At 38.7% G+C, this 18708-nt stretch overlaps 2 protein-coding genes across 2 annotated transcripts; one reads left to right on the top strand and one right to left on the bottom strand.

Annotated features, from left to right (window-relative positions):
* Positions 1 to 1684: 1684 nt before the first annotated feature.
* Positions 1685 to 7993, top strand: LOC102229920 (aldose reductase-like). The gene is made up of 10 exons (XM_005799072.2): positions 1685 to 3596; positions 4217 to 4384; positions 5361 to 5477; positions 5656 to 5733; positions 5827 to 5949; positions 6033 to 6139; positions 6235 to 6316; positions 6749 to 6832; positions 6932 to 7014; positions 7534 to 7993. Exons 1-10 carry the CDS (start codon positions 3531 to 3533, stop codon positions 7574 to 7576), a joined length of 951 nt encoding a protein of 316 aa, XP_005799129.1. The 5' UTR covers positions 1685 to 3530; the 3' UTR covers positions 7577 to 7993.
* A 139-nt stretch (positions 7994 to 8132) lies between these two features.
* Positions 8133 to 14600, bottom strand: LOC102229660 (aldose reductase-like). Its single transcript, XM_005799071.3, has 10 exons — positions 14398 to 14600; positions 13192 to 13359; positions 12966 to 13082; positions 12762 to 12839; positions 12397 to 12519; positions 10936 to 11042; positions 9756 to 9837; positions 9488 to 9571; positions 9288 to 9370; positions 8133 to 8773 (listed from the first exon to the last, which is right to left on the bottom strand). Exons 1-10 carry the CDS (start codon positions 14461 to 14463, stop codon positions 8731 to 8733), a joined length of 951 nt encoding a protein of 316 aa, XP_005799128.1. The 5' UTR covers positions 14464 to 14600; the 3' UTR covers positions 8133 to 8730.
* Positions 14601 to 18708: the final 4108 nt, after the last annotated feature.

The raw sequence follows: 18708 nt of genomic DNA, 5'->3' as shown, positions 1-18708 counted from the left end.
TGCACAAATAAAATAACGTAATAGCCAAAAATGAAGAAAATTGAATCCTAAATTAACATAACCAAACTGAACAAAACATTCCATATACAACACACAGTAAACACAAATGTTTGTCAGTTACAACTGTTTTCTTAATCACTAACGTTTGGCAGTTATAACCGTTACAGCGGTTACAAAGGAGATCAAGCCTACCACAAATAAATACCCTTTTATCAGAAATAAAAATACTACAACACTACCCAAATACAAACACAACATTGACTAATCAAGGGATTTCAATAAATCCAAAATCGCAAGGCTCCAACAACGAAAAGCAAGCCATATGCCGACACAGATCAACGCTAATATAAAACTGTCCAAATTCAGGGGTGGAAATTTAAATTTTTTTTTATCAGCCACTCAGACATTTCAACAAGCCATTGTTTTTTTTTCTTCTTTCAATTACAAACCCCACCAGTACAAGCAAATGACATAAAATACATGATTTATTCTTAACTCTATGAAAACCAATTTACTGACAATAAGTTTACCATAAATATGTACCTATACAGACTAATTTAGCATAAAGCGTGGATACCTTAGCAGAGGTGTAGTGTAATAAGTTCACTTGTAGTAATTACTAACAGCAAATTTAACTACACAACGTTCTTGCAATCATTTCCTATGTTGAACATTTCCACATTTTGCCTACAACTCCCCCAGATAGTAATAAGTTATCATTTTTAAACGTTATCAATAGCTGTTTTATTTGTTGTTCCTTACTTACTACGTTTTCTATTGAAATTCACAATTATTCTTATTACTAAAAACATCTCAAAACGTGGTCATTATTAATTCCACGGGCCATCATCATTCCTGTTATCCCCATACCTGTCAAGCCTCCCGCTTTTTCTGAGAAACTACTGTATTTTATATCCCCTCTTGAACTTCCCCCCTCTCACGTTAGCTTCTTTCCCTCCCCGCCTTTACGGTAGTAATACCCTCTGTGTGGTAATTAACATATCAGTTAGTTTGACACATTTTTCTGAATGGGTTTTACGCGCTTTTTAGCTTTTGTTGTAGTTTTCCTGGCCCTCCTCGTCTCCGCTCCGCTCACTTTGCTCGGACTCCGGTTAGCTGAAATGGCGCTATTTATAACCTTAGAGGGGAGGGGCGGGCCAACGAGGACTGAGGGATTTGATTGGATAAGCCCAATGTCCGTCAATGAAATCAAGCAATGGGCTGTCGCGGTCGTTAAAAATTATTTTTGATAAATTTTTTTGTTAAATAATGACAGCCTAGGTCCGTCCCATATACAGTATGTGCATCAGTCTGTAGACCAGTCAGCTACTCCTACCCTGGACATAAGTTTAAACTGAATGCAGTATTTTTATTTGTATTTTTACTGTTTAAATTGTCAAGCCGCCACGGTGGCGGGTGCGTTGCTCCAATTTTCACGCCACTTCATACTTATACCCGCATTTGGCCAGTGGCGGGTGCTAATTTCCACCCCTGTCCAAATTACACACGAGTTATACAAAACACTACAAAACTAATCTTTATAAATTTACAGAACATTTTAAATGGACTTATAAAAGTTGCCTTTTGTCCTACCAGTGAATCACAGAGGAAGCAAGTTGAAGAACTCGTTGCCCAGAGCCAGGAAACTCGTTCTCCCTGTTAGACCCACAGCCGCACGAGAGCGCCCCCGCTGGCAAGAAGACACATACACACAACAAACACGTCTATATACATAAGAAAAAAAGAAGAAGAAAACCAAACGAAGACAAAAGACAAGACCAATTCTGATTCAAAAATAGGGGGTGTATTAATTAATTAATTTTTTTTCTGTTTCTCAACCCATTACACCTGCAACAATGGAGGACGGAACATCAAGAAGAGTGAATGATGTCGATGGAAAACCTGGATACATACCTCCTTGCAAATATAGGATATTCTGAAACTGGCTTTAAATCGGAGACGGGACCGTACGCCTCTAGATTCTCAATCTCCTCATATTCTGCTAAATCATCCTTCTCTTGTATTCATTGTTGATTATGCCCTCCAAATCAGGTGACCAACATTTGTTATCAGGTACGGCACATCAAAAGGCACCACTACCCTACTATACTTGTATATTCGCTGAGCTATTGTGCAACCTTGCATTTTTTTTTGTCAAGTCATGGGATGACTAGGATTTTAGCAAATGGCACAGTCGGTTACAATATCACACCTGTACTAATGATAACAGTAGTGGGTGTGGAAATCTTTCAATGAGGAGCTGGCACATAAACGATCGGCACACGAGTGGATAAGTGCTGACATCATAGGCGAGGCTGTTTTTCCCCACTTGAGACATCTATATGGCCCACATTCTGGACAAATCTAGGGGAAAAAATGACCCTGGATTTTTCTAGGGATGCTGTTACACAGTGTGCTATCAGTTACGCCCTCTAGTGTCCATTATAGGTATGCCAGCTCCTTGCAAAAATGAATCATACACTATCTCAACTCGATTCAATCAGCTGAGTTTCCTCAGATAATTTTTTTTTTTTGATCAACTGGCATGAAATAATCACCTCAATTTTACTGGATTCTAATTTTGTTTTAATTCAACAGTACACATCTGGATCTATTGTATACTGGATTTTTTTTTAGAACGAATTGGACCAATGTAAATTTAATTTGGACAGAAATGGACCCATGAATTGTCATTGAAAACGAATGAAAGCTAAGGGGGGAAAAACAAGTGAACTGATACAGCACTTGAACAGTTCATTTTCCGGCTGAACCTAAGCAAACATGCTGCTTACGAGTTTTCGGTAAACAGGGTGTCAGAGCGATAACCACAGCTGTTTAATTACATCTTCATTAATAATTACCTACACATGTCACTCTGTACCACAATTTACTGCTTCATCTCTGATTACGACACAATGAAGACAGGCTGAACCCCCTCGATTATCAAAAGTAAAAAATTAGGTTTTCAATATGCCATAAATTACTAGAATCATCTTCTAAGTCATCCTTTAGTACGAGTTACTTTGATGTAGGTTTTCAGCTGTTTTTCACCTCCTATTCTATCGACAGAATACAAATCAGAGATTAGCTAGAACTTTGTACATCTCTTTATTTCATATTTCATTGCTTTGTAGGGCAGCAAGACAAATCAAATATCTGTATCCTTCATTTTATGTCACAACAGGGCATTTTAAGATTGTACCTCTTGAAAATGTTGACATCCTCTAACATTTTGGAGAAGTATTAAAAATAAGTAACATTGATTTAATTTATACTGTTGCTATGAATGAAATGAAGAGAGCGTTGCTCTACAATTTGGCCTAATTTCATGGCATGCTAATAAAAAAAGCTCATTTGAACAGCCACACCCCTTTTTCAATGTGTAAGGCACAGGGCTGGTGACTTTAACCCCTCCCATTTCACGGTCAAATAAAAGGCTGCCTCCAACTTCAGCTGGCAGCAGGCATCTTTTGCTTAACCAGCTGCTTTCAGAGCTACCTAGTTAGATTGGAGATACAAAAATCATCAAGATGATTCCTGCAGTTACACTCTACAATGGAGCCAAGATGCCCATAGTTGGTCTGGGAACCTGGAGAGTAAGGCTAAGCTTTTATACATTTCTTGCAACTGCTTAGTAAATACACTGCAAGCTCATCTGTGTTGGTCCTGCCTCTCACTGGATGCTTTTTGTAAACTTTTAGAAAGTTAAAACTATATTGTAAATTTGCATGCTAATGTACCTAATACCCAGAGTTGTCTGAGCAGAAGTAAGCAGTGAAACCACTACAATCACACCGTCTCTTGTGTTATCTGCATACAATGGTAAATATTAACATTTTACTGCATGCTGAGCTCTGCCTGCTGATGGTTGTGTAAAGGTCATTTGATTTGCATATGTAACTGAAAGTACAACAGAGGACAACATGCCACATGTAGGAGCTTTAAAGTTTTTGGAGTTTAGATCATGAAGTTGTACGATAGAAACATAAAAAAATGACATGTGGACATGATTAAAACTACTGTTCAAAAACGACAAGACTTACCCACACTTGCTTGACTAAAGATTTCAGTTACTTTTAGGCAATTTATGGGTTGAAATAATTTGCAAATTGAGACATTGTTTACTACTTTCACAAAAAAAGGACATCAAAATATTGCCACAAATGTTTGACGCCTGAGTGTTTGCATGTTTGTGCATTTGCGTAAACCTTCGCAGGCCGAACCAGGGAAGGTCACCGAGGCTGTGAAGGTGGCTATAAGCAGCGGCTACAGGCACATAGATGGTGCCTTCGTCTATGAGAACGAAGGAGAAGTTGGGGAAGGAGTGTGCGCCATGATTGAACAAGGAGTGACAAAAAGAGAGGATTTATTCATTGTCAGTAAGGTACGCCAAAGAATGACTGCTTGTTGGAGAAATAAGGCTGTATTTCAAAGACAAATTCTGGAGCATGGAAAACAGAGAATTTGTCTTTGAAAATGGAGCATGGAAACAGAGTTTTCCATGCTCCAGAATTGTCCTAAATTTCTCAAACCATGGAAATCAAAATTTCACACTAAATATGTGGCCTGTGTGGCTATAAATATCACTAAGCCTAAGTTTAGACTAACTAACAGATACTTTTGTTAAAGCTACAGAGCTTTTCTTGTAGCATCTCCTTTTCAGCTACAAAGTGCCCTACTGTGTTTCCTGCTCAACATTAGAAGCTTTAGGCCCTTGTTCACACATTAGCAAGAATATTGTGGCTTTTCATCCACTTTCTTTAACTGAGAGATGATCAACCAACCATTGAGTCTCTAATTCTGGGAGTTTTATAACGCATCAAGTGTATTTGAGGTTTAACGAGTAAATGTAAATCCAATACTAATAAGTACTACATACACTGATTTTACCAGACAAAGTCACATGGCAACAGCCATAGTACAGCATTGAAGCTTACCAATGGTCCAAAGCTATTGACTAGTTCTTTATATGAACGATGGGAGCCAAATCAAAATTGTTTTTCCTTTCCAACTTCATTAAATAAGGAGAACAGAGGGAGAGTTGTAACCACTAGTGAGTGGTTTATAGGTCATTTTTCTCAAAAGGAGAAAATGACTGGTCTAATCCAAAGCCTGTTAGTCATCCCAGTGATTGATAATGAAATGGATTACCCAAGGCTGGCTTCTTAAAACTACATTTAAATGAACCATTATTCTTAATGGGTGTTTGGCAGGGACTGACTCATAAGTTTTGGCTTCCTTTAAAGGGCTACAGACATCCAGAATTCACTTCGACAAAAAAATATTGTGGCTACAACATCTTATGCTTGTTTCTCCTCCTAGATTATTGATACTTCTTTTTTTGTGTGTGTGTTTCTCAGCTCTGGTGCACCTTCCATGTTCCATCACTGGTAAGGGGAGCATGCGAGAAAACTCTCAAAGACTTGAAGCTGGACTATGTGGACCTTTACCTTTTACACTTCCCAGTAGGGATGCAGGTGAGCCCACAATTAACCTGTCTAACTTCGCCTAGCATTGATAACCTTACAGAAAAGTGCATGTTTGCTACTTAACATTAATTTTAGAAGCTAAAATCCAAATTTCTTTGAGAACTTCAGAAACTTTATAGTCATTACCTTCACCCTGATGCATAAGAACTGTATTTTCTCCTCACAGCCAGGGGAAAAGATTTTTCCATCAGACGAGAACAACGAAATCATTTGTGATGACAGCTACTTCCTGGACACATGGGGGGTAATTTAAAAAGTCACTGAACAAATATACTAGCTCTGCAAATTATCGAGTGTTTTTAGTTTTTATAATACTTGTGTATCATTTATTTAAAAGGCAATGGAGAAGCTGGTGGATGACGGTTTGGTCAAAGCCATAGGTGTCTCAAACTTCAACAAAGACCAGATTGAAGCCATTCTCAACAAGCCTGGCCTCAAATACAAACCAGCCAACAATCAGGTAATTCATACAACTGGGTTTTCTAAATCATATGAAATATATATTTTTAAAAATAGATCGGTAACATTTGAGTGGTTCTTTAGATTGAGTGCCACCCATATCTAACCCAAGAGAAAATGATCAACTATTGCCACTCAAAGGGCATCACGGTTACAGCTTTCAGCCCCCTGGGATCTCCAGACAGACCCTGGTGAGCTGACCTGCCATTTGCAGAACTCACATCAGTGTCATCACTCAAGAAAACTAAATTATCACTAATTGCAAACAATTCACGTCCTTTGAAAGGGCTTCCTCTGATGACCCCCGTCTTCTAGAGGATACTACCATCTTGGCCATTGCTAAAAAGTACAACAAATCTCCAGCACAGGTAAGACAGGAGCCAATGACTCCTTATGATTAAAACTACTCTTTCTTATGTTCTACAAAAAATTAATGTGGTAAATACATTCTTGATAGCCTTAATTTTTCTGTAAGGTCGTCATGCTCCTCCATGAGATGCCTCATATTGTTGCACTCCAAGATCACTGATAACAGCAGCATAAGTGAACTTAAGAAATTAGTAAACAACAAAATATTGTGCTCTGGTGATGCTTTGATCAGCTGTGTACAATGAAACCTCAAATGTCTTAAAAGTTTGAAAATCTAGGGCAATTGATAACATCAGTGCCCAAAGGCACTGATGTTTATCATAAGATCATAAGAAGGTAATTTGTATGGTGTTTCGGGGTGAACCACCAAATATGACATCATGCAACATTTTCTGTTTTTTTAAAATATGCTCCTCATATTCCCTTCCTAGGTTCTCATGCGTTTCCACACACAGAGGAATGTGGCAGTCATCGCCAAGTCAGCAACACCAAGTCGGATTAAGGAGAACTTCCAGGTAAAACGACCTCCATCAGCATCCATGTTAAAAGGATTTAGGAAAAGAATCTTCAGCTGTTAGTTCTACGCTTTCAAATCGATCTCGTCTCTCTTTTAGTTGTTTGACTTTGAGTTAAGCCAAGACGACATGAAAACGATCCTGGGCTTGAACAGGAACTACAGAGGATTCCCAGCAAAGTGGTGAGTAGAAATGATCGACTATGTAGGTTGTGTGTTACTTTTCCACCTTTTGTCATGTTACAATAACCTTCAAAGCATTTGATTAGAAGTTCACTGCATGCAATAGGCCAACACAAAGTAATGCAACGTTATTGATGCATGTTTTCAAAACATATCTTACAAATAAGGATCTGAAAAGTTTTTGCTTTTAGCCCCATTAAATTTGATACGTCTTAAGGAAAGGATGGGTGTTACGTTAGCTTTACATCATGTCATGTTATTCCCTCATCAAAAAACATACCTGGAGTTTTGCTTTAATTCTTTCATGCCAGTTGATGGTGTGAAATGGCCATTTGCTGATCTCCCACATAACTTAAAACGCAGACATCTGTAATGTGACAAAATGTGGAAAGTTCATGAAGTGTGAATAATTTTGAAAAAGAAACGACACGTAGGTGTTAAACTGTCGACTCCTGCTTCGTATTGTGAAGTTCAACAATGTTCCATTGTCTTTTCTTTTTTTTCCCCCCCCTCCAACAGGGCCGTGAAGCATAAAGACTATCCCTTCAATGCAGAATACTAGCCGATGCAGCGCCGTTTCTGTTTGATTCTTCTTTGTGGAAAAAAAGGATGAACATACAGTTTAATTAAATGACTAACTAATTATCGTCTATGGAACCTGCAGAAAATGTCACCAAAAAAAATTGTTCATGAATGGTTAGTTAGACATTAAAAAGGGAAAAAAAGGATTTAAATAAATGCTGATTTGTAATATGACTAAGTCTAGATGAAGCAAGAGTATTGTAACAATACTAGCTCCAATCAAATGAAAAATCATTAAACCGTTTACGTTGATCTGCAGCAGTAATGAATATCTAAGCAACAGTTACTTTGCCATGATGTTCTTATAGACAACTGTATTTTATCTGTTTTTGATGCACTGATATTGTGAAACATCTACTGAATTTGTTGAATAAAAGACTTGCTGTTTGAAATGCCATTTTTAATGTCTGAGACTCCCTTTTCTGAATTCAATGTCTCGCACTTCAAAGAAAGTTTGATTCTAGAGAACCAGCTCTCCAGAATCAAACATTAACCACTCCGTTTATTTCTTTCACCTTTAACGACAGGAAACTGTATAAACGTGTGACGTAATACATCACTGAACTTTATTGTACAGCGTAACACACACAGATAACATGGGAAGTGAAAGCTGGAGATTGTTTCGTGACAAAGTTGATACACATGACTGAAAATTGCCACATATGAGTCAGCCAAAGACCAGCTTTCTGGATTGCAACATGTTCAGGTTTTCAGTGGTATATGCCTGGAAATTCACTAATAATATGTAAATCTTAAGTATCTCTGCCTTAGTCACAAATTGAAGGAGTGTACTTAACATGTAGCGTCATAAAAAAATATTTTTATCTTAATAATGCAACAGTTTACCAAGGACAACATGCCCCTGTATTTAAAAAAGAATGCCAAACTTAAGATTTAAAACCAAAATATTATTTAATATTCACCAGGGATGGCAACAAGTGAGGGAGGTCAGTAACTTAACACAGCTTAAAGCAGAACTCGATTCGCAACGAGACAGAAAAATAGAACTATGCTCATATTATGCTCCTGCTCTCAAAAAAGAAAAGGAAAAAAAAAAACTCTTCCAGAAAGTGAGCGCGTCCACAGTGTATGGAAGCAGAGTTGAGCACCTGTGGAAAACCTGCTGCCTTCCTTTCAGAATTTGGTGTTGAACGGGTAATCCTTGTGTTTCAGGCCCCTACAGAGAGAAGAAAAAACATTAACGTGCAATAGAAAACCTCTCCTTTTGTGGACTTCTCGTCTGTAAAGGCTTTTTGCTGTTCTGCTGGATTTCATGAGGTAGACAAAATGAACCCTTTGGTTAGCCGTAGAGCAGCTAAACAAAATGGTAAGCTTTCGTTTATAAAATCTTATTATTATGACTAAGGTCACTGTTAACAGTATGTGCTGACTCAAAAGAAATTAGGTCATACTTTCATAATATATATAAAAATATAGCAAATATCTTCTATGTCATAGTAGGTGCAGCTGTTAAACTACATTTAAACATAAAATTTGTACTTCACATGGATTTAATTTAAGTTATGAGACTAATTAGATTATTGACCAACAAAGAGACAATAAGTTATAAACACTAATATATTAAAATAGCTCATATTAACTCAGACATTAAATAATCTTATAACCATGCAAAAGAAAGAACCATCAAATAAAAGCACAATAGCAATTTTTATTTTATTTTTTTTTTTTACCAGTGCATGCTGCAGCATCTCCAGTTCCGATTGAATCCCAGTATGATCTTCATTTCCTCCTCGGTCAGTTCAAAGTCAAACACCTGGAACAGTTAAGTAGCTCTTGGGTCAGATTCAGAGCAAGAAAAGCAAAATCAACAAAAAAAAAAAAAAAAAGTGTTTTCTCTGAAAAGCTAAATATAAGCTGATCACTGAATTACCTGGAAATTCTCCTGAATGCGTTGCGGAGTGATGGACTTTGGGATCACAATCACGTTTCTTTGGACGTGGAAGCGGATCAGGACCTGGGAAAACAGGAAGTGGGCAGGATATTAAACAAGCTACGTTGCCTAATCAAAGTTGGAGACACATAGCAACAGCGTCGAACATACATTTTTGTTATCGTTTCTGTAAATATTGCTGATGCATGCAAAGAAAAATAAAAGGGGAACATGAATTAAGGTCTGTGGCATAAAAATCTTTCTGTACCTGAGCAGAAGTCTTTTTGTGCTTGTCAGCGATGGCTTTGATGTTGGGATCATCCAAAAGTGAGGGGTCTTCTGGCTTAGCCCTGAAATTTAAATCACTTACAGGGGTCAAACACTGCTCATTGACTACAGGGAGAACACACCAATAACCAGCAACATGAAACAATTCAGTGCACGACAATTACTGATGTAGCTGATGTTATGTTCACAAATTACAAAATACATCACACATAGGCAAGGAGGAACAACAGTCACATGTTGAAACTAACCAAAGGGACGTGGCAGACTGAACAACAGGGCGAAATACAAAAATAGCCATGCAGACTGTTTTCTGGGGAGCTTTAGCCACCCCAGCAGATACAAACTCTGACATTTCTGGGGTCTGTTTGTGGCTCCTGACAGCAGCTCTGTGCTTCTCACACTGCAAAAGCACAGAGTGCACATACCATTCGATGTTAGCTAGCCTGAATAAGTAGCCTTTGAGGCCTGAGTGGGAACAAAAAAGACTATATAGAATATGTCTAAATAGTCCTGACACAACAAAATTTATGTTGGTATAAACTTTGTGCAGCACAAATTAGGCCGACTTACATTTAAAAAAAAAAATGAATTTAAGACATCTTAAAGTCTTAATTTTAGATATATCAATTTAAAAGTAGTACTTTTTAAGGGTTCATGGATACCGTGATATAATTTAATAGCAAGACATCCTATATTTAATATTAAACATTTCTTTATAATACAGCAAAATGTTTTTTGTTGCAACAAAATTAAAAATAGATTTTATTTTGAAGAAAAAAAAAAGTAGGTTCAAGTGTTTCACGTGAGTGATATCTTTTGACATTCAGGCATCACTCAGATGTCTGCGACTTCTGTCAAATTGTTGTGACGGCGATCGATCGACAGTAGGTTCAGAGCACTGTATTCACATGCTGAAGAACTATTCATCTAAGACACGAATAGCGCTGTAATTATTGTCTTGATCTGATTTAGCCCACAGCTACAAAAAGTCTTCTTTAAGCTAGAGTGAGTCCGGTCAGTTTTGATGAGACTTTTTGATAACTCGGCACATTTCTTTTTACCATTGGGAGTGCAGTTAGTTGAGCACAAGCTAAGCTTACATATGTGTGTTTCTTCCACCTTACAGACATTTACATAGCATTTTGATTTGAACAACATACCAGGGTCTGTCAGGGGACCCAAGAGGGCTGTAAGCAGTCACTGTGATGCCTTGAGAGTGGCAGTATTCGATCAGCTTATCCTGGGTCAGGTATGGGTGGCACTCGACCTAGGAAGAAAACCCTATTAGGCAACGGCACAAGTCAGCAAGAGCTATGGCACTTTCCACACAAATATTGGGATTTCATAGGCAGACAGAAAGTAGAGGAAAAATGTTAAGAGGAATGAAAAAAAAAAACAACTTTCTTCTTTAAAAGAAAATCTGAAATGCGTGGCATGCATTTTATTCAGATTGGAAGAGACAGATAATACCATTACTTATGCCCTTTCAGAGAGACACAAACTAGACATGTTATTTACCAGCAATACTATCGGTTTCAATGGGTGACGTAAACTGAAAGGCCCTTTTCTTAGCTGAAGCATTTTATAGCAGGCTACGTGTGATGGTATCAAGTGAAACATGTTCTTGTCAAACAGGAGTCATTAAAGACTTTGTAAAACAGGAACCTCTCGCATAGAAACTAGTTACATAAAAAAAGCTACGCAGTGGTAAACAATCCCCATGTAGAAAATGGAAAATGGCCGTCTCTACAAGTTTTGCCAGTTTTCTGACTCCGCCAAATCGAATGAATAGAATCGGTGAACATCAGCTTTCAAGTCTTGATCTAAATCGTTCTACTGTAGCTTGTGCAGGAAGAGGAACTTCTGCTCTAGTCTTTGCAGCCTTCAACATGGTTTTACAGGAATGCTCTGTATATTGCACCATCCACCTTCCCATCAACTTTATCCAGTTACCTTGTGTTTGCTAGAAAAAAAGCATTTTCAAAAAAAAGCATGATGCCAGCACCGTCATGGTTACTGGGTGAGACATTGAGCAGTGTTGGTTCTTTTGCATGTAGAACAATTTAACATTTTTGTTTCACTTAAAAATGTACACGCATCCTAATAAAATACATTGGGGTTTGTAGTTGATGTGTGACAAAATGTGTAAAAAGTCCAAAAGTACAAGTCATGGGTATGGTTACTCGCATCTCAAACAATGAGTCTATTTTAAAAGGATAGATTCGCTGATATAAAAGACAGAAAACTTCTTTGTCTGGTGTGTAAGAGGACAAAAGGCAGATGTAAAAAAAAAAAGATTGGCCCTTTAATTTCATTAGAAAGCAGCAGCAGAGCAGTGATTGAGAGCAATGGCGTGCTAGAAGCACAAAAATATAAGGTCACCTCAGATAATCAGTGTGGCCTGTGGGAAAGCTGCTGTGGCTCATTGCGAATGGCCAGAGCAGATTGGAAGAGACAGATAATACCATTACTTATGCCCTTTCAGAGAGACACAAACTAGACATGTTATTTACCAGCAATACCCTTCGGTTTCAAAGGGTGACGTAAACAGCAACCACTACATCTGTCGCCAGCGCTTGCTTGGGTCATTAAGGTGGCGACTAACGTAAACTCAAGCTTACCTGGTTGTTGGCAGGCTTATACTTCAGGCCGGGCTTTTTGAGGATGGCTTCGATCTGGTCCTTGTTAAAGTTGGAGATGCCAATAGCTTTGACCAAGCCAGCGTCGACCAGCTGTTCCATACCCTGAGAATGAAAAACAAAGGCAAAATGATGCATCTAATGTGACAAACAGCCTGCTGGCATTATAGTTCAAGCCTTTAAGTAAACATGCACTTCAACTTTTCTGCCTGCATAGTTGCTTTTTTTTTTTAATCAAATCTTTTTTACATCTTCACCAAGAACTTCTGTATTGCTTAATTATTTGGATGTGATATTTGAATTTTCAGCAAACTACAGTTGAGAGAAGTTATGTTTTGCCAGCTTACCTCCCATGTCTCCAGGAAGTGAGTATTATCGCCAATCAGCTCCCCATTACCATCCAAAGGAAAAAGATCCCCACCAGACTGGACAAAAGAGAAAAAAACAAAACATTTATTCAACCATTTTTAGTACAATATTAACAAGAAACTAGATTTAAAAGTAAAATAGTTTTTTGTGACACCATTTAAGTGTGGAAGGAGTCATTTCACCTTGCACCCCATGGGCCAGTGGACAAGATAAAGGTCGAGGTAGTCCAGTTTAAGATCAGCGAGCGTCTTCTCGCACGCTTGCTGCACCAGGGACTTCTCGTGGAAAGTGCACCACAGCTATGAAGTAAACATAGTTCGGAAACAAGCATTTTGAAGATCAGCAACATCTACAGAATGTCCAAGTATTTTTGTAGTAGGCAACACACTGCATGCAACGAGATCTTACCTTGCTGACTATGAAAAGATCTTCTCTCTTGACCACGCCCTCTTTGATCATGGCGTTGACCCCTTCGCCCACCTCCGTCTCGTTCTGGTAGACCATCGCCCCATCGATGTGCCTGTAACCAGCTGCAATGGCTGCTTTCACTGCCTCTGCCACTTTGCCAGGGGGAGACTAGAAGAAAAAATACAAACATAAACCTAGCTTACATTGTCTCAACAGATGAATAGAAATGGTAAATCTGTGGTTGGAGAGACTGGCAAAGGAGGTTATGGATTTCAAAAGTAAATTAAGCAGGAGCATGACATAATGAAACAGTACAATTAAAAGGAATCATTGACTTTTCTATAACCCTTTGAAGAGGGCTAAGAGGGCCCTTTGAATTAGCCAACAGTTTTGGCTTTTAAAAGTCAGGAAGGATAAAATGGTAACACGGTGGTATGCAGAAGAATGTCTGAAGATCCACACATTTCCCATTCCTACTCGAATTTTACACAGTTATCCAGGCTGGGAAAAATACATGCTTCCTGTTCTGAGCTGTATGTATTTCAGGCAGTGAAATTTGCTAAAAACACCTGCCATTTATTTCTGCTAAAACTTTAAACAGACAGGTTAGGTCTGTTCGCACAGGAAGTTTTCCAGACTAAGGTTACTTAATACAATAACAGGAGTTGATCTGCGCCACCACTAGGCAGTGTGAAAAATAATAAGCTAAAGCGGGATCAGCTTATCTAAGAAAATATATTTACTTTTTTTTTTACAACTAGGAGGCTGAAAGGTTTCTATGCAGACGTAACTACTAGAAAGAAGGTGTGTGTGTGTGTGTGTGGGGGGGGTACTTGTTGTCATTTAGCCTTAAATAAAATAACAGAGATTTTGCTGATTCTCTCTGAATGCAGTTTTAATGCAGTAGCCTTACTTCAGACTCTGCACACCGCGCTCATGTTTCTAAAAACTGCCTGCTTGGACCGCGCATTAGCCACGGTCGGTGCAGGATAATCAAGATGCGCTCCGTCAAAAACCTCACATCGTGCAAGAAAAACACACTTTTAAACACTTGACAATGAAAAACAGGCTCAAGCCAGGAAGTGAAACCAAACTTTCTTTTAGCTCAGTGGAGCGTTTCGCCCTTCTTCCCATGAAAATGCTCGGCTAGCTTACCTGGACTGTTAGCTAAAGCAAATATGCAACACTTTACTTAAACAAACTCACCTTCCATGTGTCCAATCCTACAATGGGCACTTGGGCACCGGTGTTGAGTTTCACTGCGGTTGCCATTGCTGGGGGACGAGCAGACCCTGAATGTGACGCGCAAGTCGGAGCAGAGCACACAGCCTCGTAGATCGATTAGTTATGCCTTTTAGCAGACTTGATTGGAGCTGAGCCCGAGTCCACCATGCGCTTCTGTCACTCCGTTTATTATTAGGGAGTGGGGATATACATCACTTTCTATTAATAATCGGAACATTTAATATAAGAGGTGTTTTCTTTCACAAGCCTTTCGCCACCATGCAACGCCTAGTAAAAGTATTCACACCCTCTGAACTCTTTTTCACATTTTGTAAAAAAAAAAATTGGTGATTTGGAGAGTATATTGGGATTTTATGTGACATATCTTAAACAAAAAAAAAAAGAAAAAAAAAATGCGGATATAAAGGGGAATAGAAATAAATCAAATAGCTCTAAATAAAATCTAGTGCAACAGTTTACTTTCAGATAACATCCAATTTGTCCATGCAAAAGAAAAATAGTCTCAACGTATTTGTTCTCTGAAGGCCTCTGAGGTTTGTTTGAGAACATTAGTCAACAACCACACACAAGTCAGAGATAAGGCTGGGAGGTTTGGAGCAGGATTAGTTGATAAAATGTATATATTATAAAATCTGATGGTGTTCAATCCATTATCTATAAGTGAAGTATACTTCTCCAAAGTGAATGAGACATATTGGCCTGCTTCACTTAACAGGCTGGTAAACAAGACAATTAATCAAGAAAACAAACAAGTTTACATTTGCCAACTTTGGCAGAGCTGCAGAGAATAACAGCTCAGGTGGGGAAATTTGTTTACAATTTAGCTGAATAAACTACTATTGTAATATGCACAAACAAGAATTTTGATATGGTTGCACCCATTCAGTGGAGTTAGCTAAACATTTTGCATGAAGCTGAACATAGTTCACATTTTTCCCTCTAGATAAAGGCAAAGAAGTAATTGTGAACTGAATACGCAGACCAACAAAAACAACCTTTTTATCGTTCAGATCTACAATGATCAATGAATGTTTGAGATATAATACCTTTTCTGACAGGGAGTCCAACGAGTGGGGCAAACATTCCATTTAGTCAAACCAAAATCTCAAACTGGAAATAAATCAGTAATAGGCTTATAGAAAACCAACAATTGTTGCCCATCGCTCTGGGAACAGACAAACGTATCAGCAAGTGAAGCTACTTTTCCTTGGTAGCAGGTCGGGGTTTGGTTACGACCTACACAAACCATAAACCATAAAGCTCTGACTAAATGGAAATTAACAGTTCCAGCAAAAAGTATCAGAGAAAACTCAAAATCATGTGCATAAATATGCAATGCATTTCTAATCGATTAGAAAGACTAAAAATGCCTCAACAATGTCAGGAGATATAATAAAAAGTAGTTCCAAGAAATTAATCTTGCACATCAAATTAACTGTAAATTAAACTGTTATCCAAACTGTGCACACTGCCTCAAACGTCTTGCTTTTTATGCATCATTTAATTTACTTAAAATTCCTGAGAATCACCCCGGGGGCCCAAACAAAGCTTTCTGCAACTTGGTTAGTTTTGCTGCTGAACCACTAGAGGGCACAGTCACACCTTCAAAATCCCATTAGTGAGAATCACCTAAAAGTAATTTGATCATATCAGTTTATACATTGGCCAACATGGTGCATAAATTTGGTAAGTAAAAAAGATGGATCATTCCATTTAAATTTCCTCCAGAACCAAAAAAAAAAAGAAAAAGAACTCAAGAACTGCTTTAATTTTGATTTGAAATGGAGTCAGTGGATTCCTCTTTGAACAAACTCTGGGTACGATCAATTACTTGCACGAAGATAAAAGGAGTATGCTTATTTGAATTATATTTAAAGTGTGACTTTATCCCAGGTTGATGTTTGAAGAGGAGCACCCTTGTGCACACACACAGAGATTTAAACCTCAAGAGACTGCTGATGGAGTGCGCACACATTGCTTATTTTGGCAAAAATCTGATAAAACCTCAGAGACCTTTAACTGAGCCATTCAACATTCTGAGGCAAAGATAAGAGAAGGAGAAGACAGCTGTATGAAAAGAGAGAGAGAGAGAGAAAAACACACACACACACACACACAAAGGGAAAAGTTATGTGAGCTAACAGCCGCCGTGTACCTCACAATGGCTCTCGCTAAAGTTTGAGTCTCTTCTGATCTTCTCCCAGCTGGACACCTGCTTTTCAGGCTCTGTCTCTTTCTCCCGCCTCTGATCTGACTTCAGACACTGGAAGGCCTTTCGACATCCTCCAAACTGTCAAAGTACCCAAGAAATCAAACACCGTCGCGTACTGCCGGGATCAAAGACCCGCAGGTAAACCAGACGAAGACACAGACACAGACAACTTCTACCTGAAAGGGAAGGGGGCTCTTATTTTAAGTCTGCAGACAAATACTGCTTTACTGTACCAAGGGGATTAATAAGAATAAAAGAAAAAAAGGGAAGCAACCAAGACATTTGGAGACATGACAGAAGCTCAGATGGACTAGTTAAGGGGACCTTCGTTTCGATGACAAAGAGCTGTTGTGTCTGTTCTTTGTCGGACAGAGTCCAGGCTTTCGCTAGGTCTCCGTCAGATCTCACACTCCGCCAGTAAAACAAAACCTGTCCTAAAGAAATCAAATCCCGTGTCAAACCGTGATCAAACAATCCCCAATGTTTGCCTCACTGTGCTCGGCTTCTCTCTCCTTTTAGGAGTTACCGGTCAAGTCTAATGCCGAGTGTCAGCTGGAGCCGCTCACTTGTACACACACGACTGTAAGATGAACATGAAGACTAACTTGATTGGAGAGAGAAATCCATATGTCATAAGTAAATCACAGGAAAGGCTGTACCCTTCATTGCCTGCAGGATGTGATATAATAAAATAGAGTAACAGTTTATTAATCAGACAAGACTGACATTTTTGAACTTTGTGTCATTTATGGATGTGGAACTACATCAAGCGGTGATCCTGTTTTACTTTTGAATGCTGTTTGTTTGTTCAGGCTTGTGCTTTAGCTTCTGCTTTAGGTAGAGAAGAACTTCAGAATAAAAATGATTTTAAACTTACATTGCCACTAAATCACTTTGGGCAATGTTAATGGAATCATTATGCATGAATCAACATGCATGTTGCCAAAGTTAGCCTTATGGAACCTTCCATTAACTTCATAGGCTCCCACTGGGTTACATTTCTCTACCACAACAGAGAAACTACTTTATCCTACTGATAATTGGGATCAATGTTATTTCTTTTTTAACTTAATAGATCCATCTCATTAGGAATACATCCGAATAGATGTTTGGAGTTATGTGCATGAATTTCTCTGGATGCACATGTAGACTTGGTCTTGCACGTTAACCCAAGAGCCTCCTCCCTTCAGATTCAGTGCAATTGTTTTTTTTGGGGGGGGGCGCTGGGGCTTGATTAACCACTTAGTTCGGTCTCTTAGACACAAGATTGCAGGGAAAAGCATGTAATGAAGTGCTTTTGAATTTGCATTCTCGAGAGCCTTCGCAGATGCCTTGATTTGGCTCTCCCCTCGCTGTTTGTTCTCCGTCAAGAGACGTCTGCTATTTTAACGGTAACGCGCACCAAGTGTCCATCCAGCCTCCTCCATATTGCTCCCTCATCAACGTAACTGTCGTGAATAAACACAATCAACATGCATCTGAAGGAGGATTTGGAGGCCCTTTTTCCCTCGCTGATGGCTTGTTCACCATCGTCATTATGCAGACAAGCTTGACCGCGAAGCGCACGTCCGAGCCCTTTTCCCCTTCGCATTGAAATTTTCAGCGTTCCATAAAGACGACCAAAAACACTCGTGTGTTTTGTTCTTCTTGCACATCGAGCGTCGCTGCTCGGTTATGGACAAACTGTCTCAAGGATTTGGTGATAGCAATAGCCTGTCTGCTCTTCAAAGTCAAGTCTTCGTTTTCAGTACTTTAGTGCCTCTGTGAATTTTGTCACATTTTGTAACGTCACAAACGCAAACTTTAATTGGTATTAATGGGATTTTATGCAACTGATAAAATCCCATCGAGAAGTAAAAGTTATGTTACGTTACATAAAAAAAAAAAGTAAAAACTGTGATGGAAGCGTCTGTTGACAGCAGAAGTATCAACAATGAAATTCATGAATCTGGATTCTATGGAGGTCGCAGGGTTAGCAAAAAGTCTCATTTGCAGATTAGCGCAAGCCAAGTAGGTAACATAGCAACAATGTAGTCAGGTATGACCGAACTTGAGCTTTT

The sequence above is a fragment of the Xiphophorus maculatus genome, chromosome 17, assembly GCF_002775205.1.
Source record: "Xiphophorus maculatus strain JP 163 A chromosome 17, X_maculatus-5.0-male, whole genome shotgun sequence".
Lineage (NCBI taxonomy): Eukaryota > Metazoa > Chordata > Actinopteri > Cyprinodontiformes > Poeciliidae > Xiphophorus > Xiphophorus maculatus.
This window is presented reverse-complemented; position numbering and strand designations above follow the sequence as displayed.

Bases quoted from the DNA above. Each gene is read 5' to 3' on its own strand.
- LOC102229920 (XM_005799072.2), top strand. From the start codon at position 3,531: ATGATTCCTGCAGTTACACTCTACAATGGAGCCAAGATGCCCATAGTT. The intron at 3,597-4,216 runs GTAAGGCTAAGC...AAACCTTCGCAG, and splicing joins TTGGTCTGGGAACCTGGAGA to GCCGAACCAGGGAAGGTCAC. The intron at 6,833-6,931 runs GTAAAACGACCT...TCTCTCTTTTAG, and splicing joins GGATTAAGGAGAACTTCCAG to TTGTTTGACTTTGAGTTAAG.
- LOC102229660 (XM_005799071.3), bottom strand. From the start codon at position 14,463: ATGGCAACCGCAGTGAAACTCAACACCGGTGCCCAAGTGCCCATTGTA. The intron at 9,572-9,755 runs GTACAGAAAGAT...CTGTTTTCCCAG, and splicing joins ACAAAAAGACTTCTGCTCAG to GTCCTGATCCGCTTCCACGT. The intron at 8,774-9,287 runs GTAAAAAAAAAA...TTCTCTCTGTAG, and splicing joins AGATGCTGCAGCATGCACTG to GGGCCTGAAACACAAGGATT.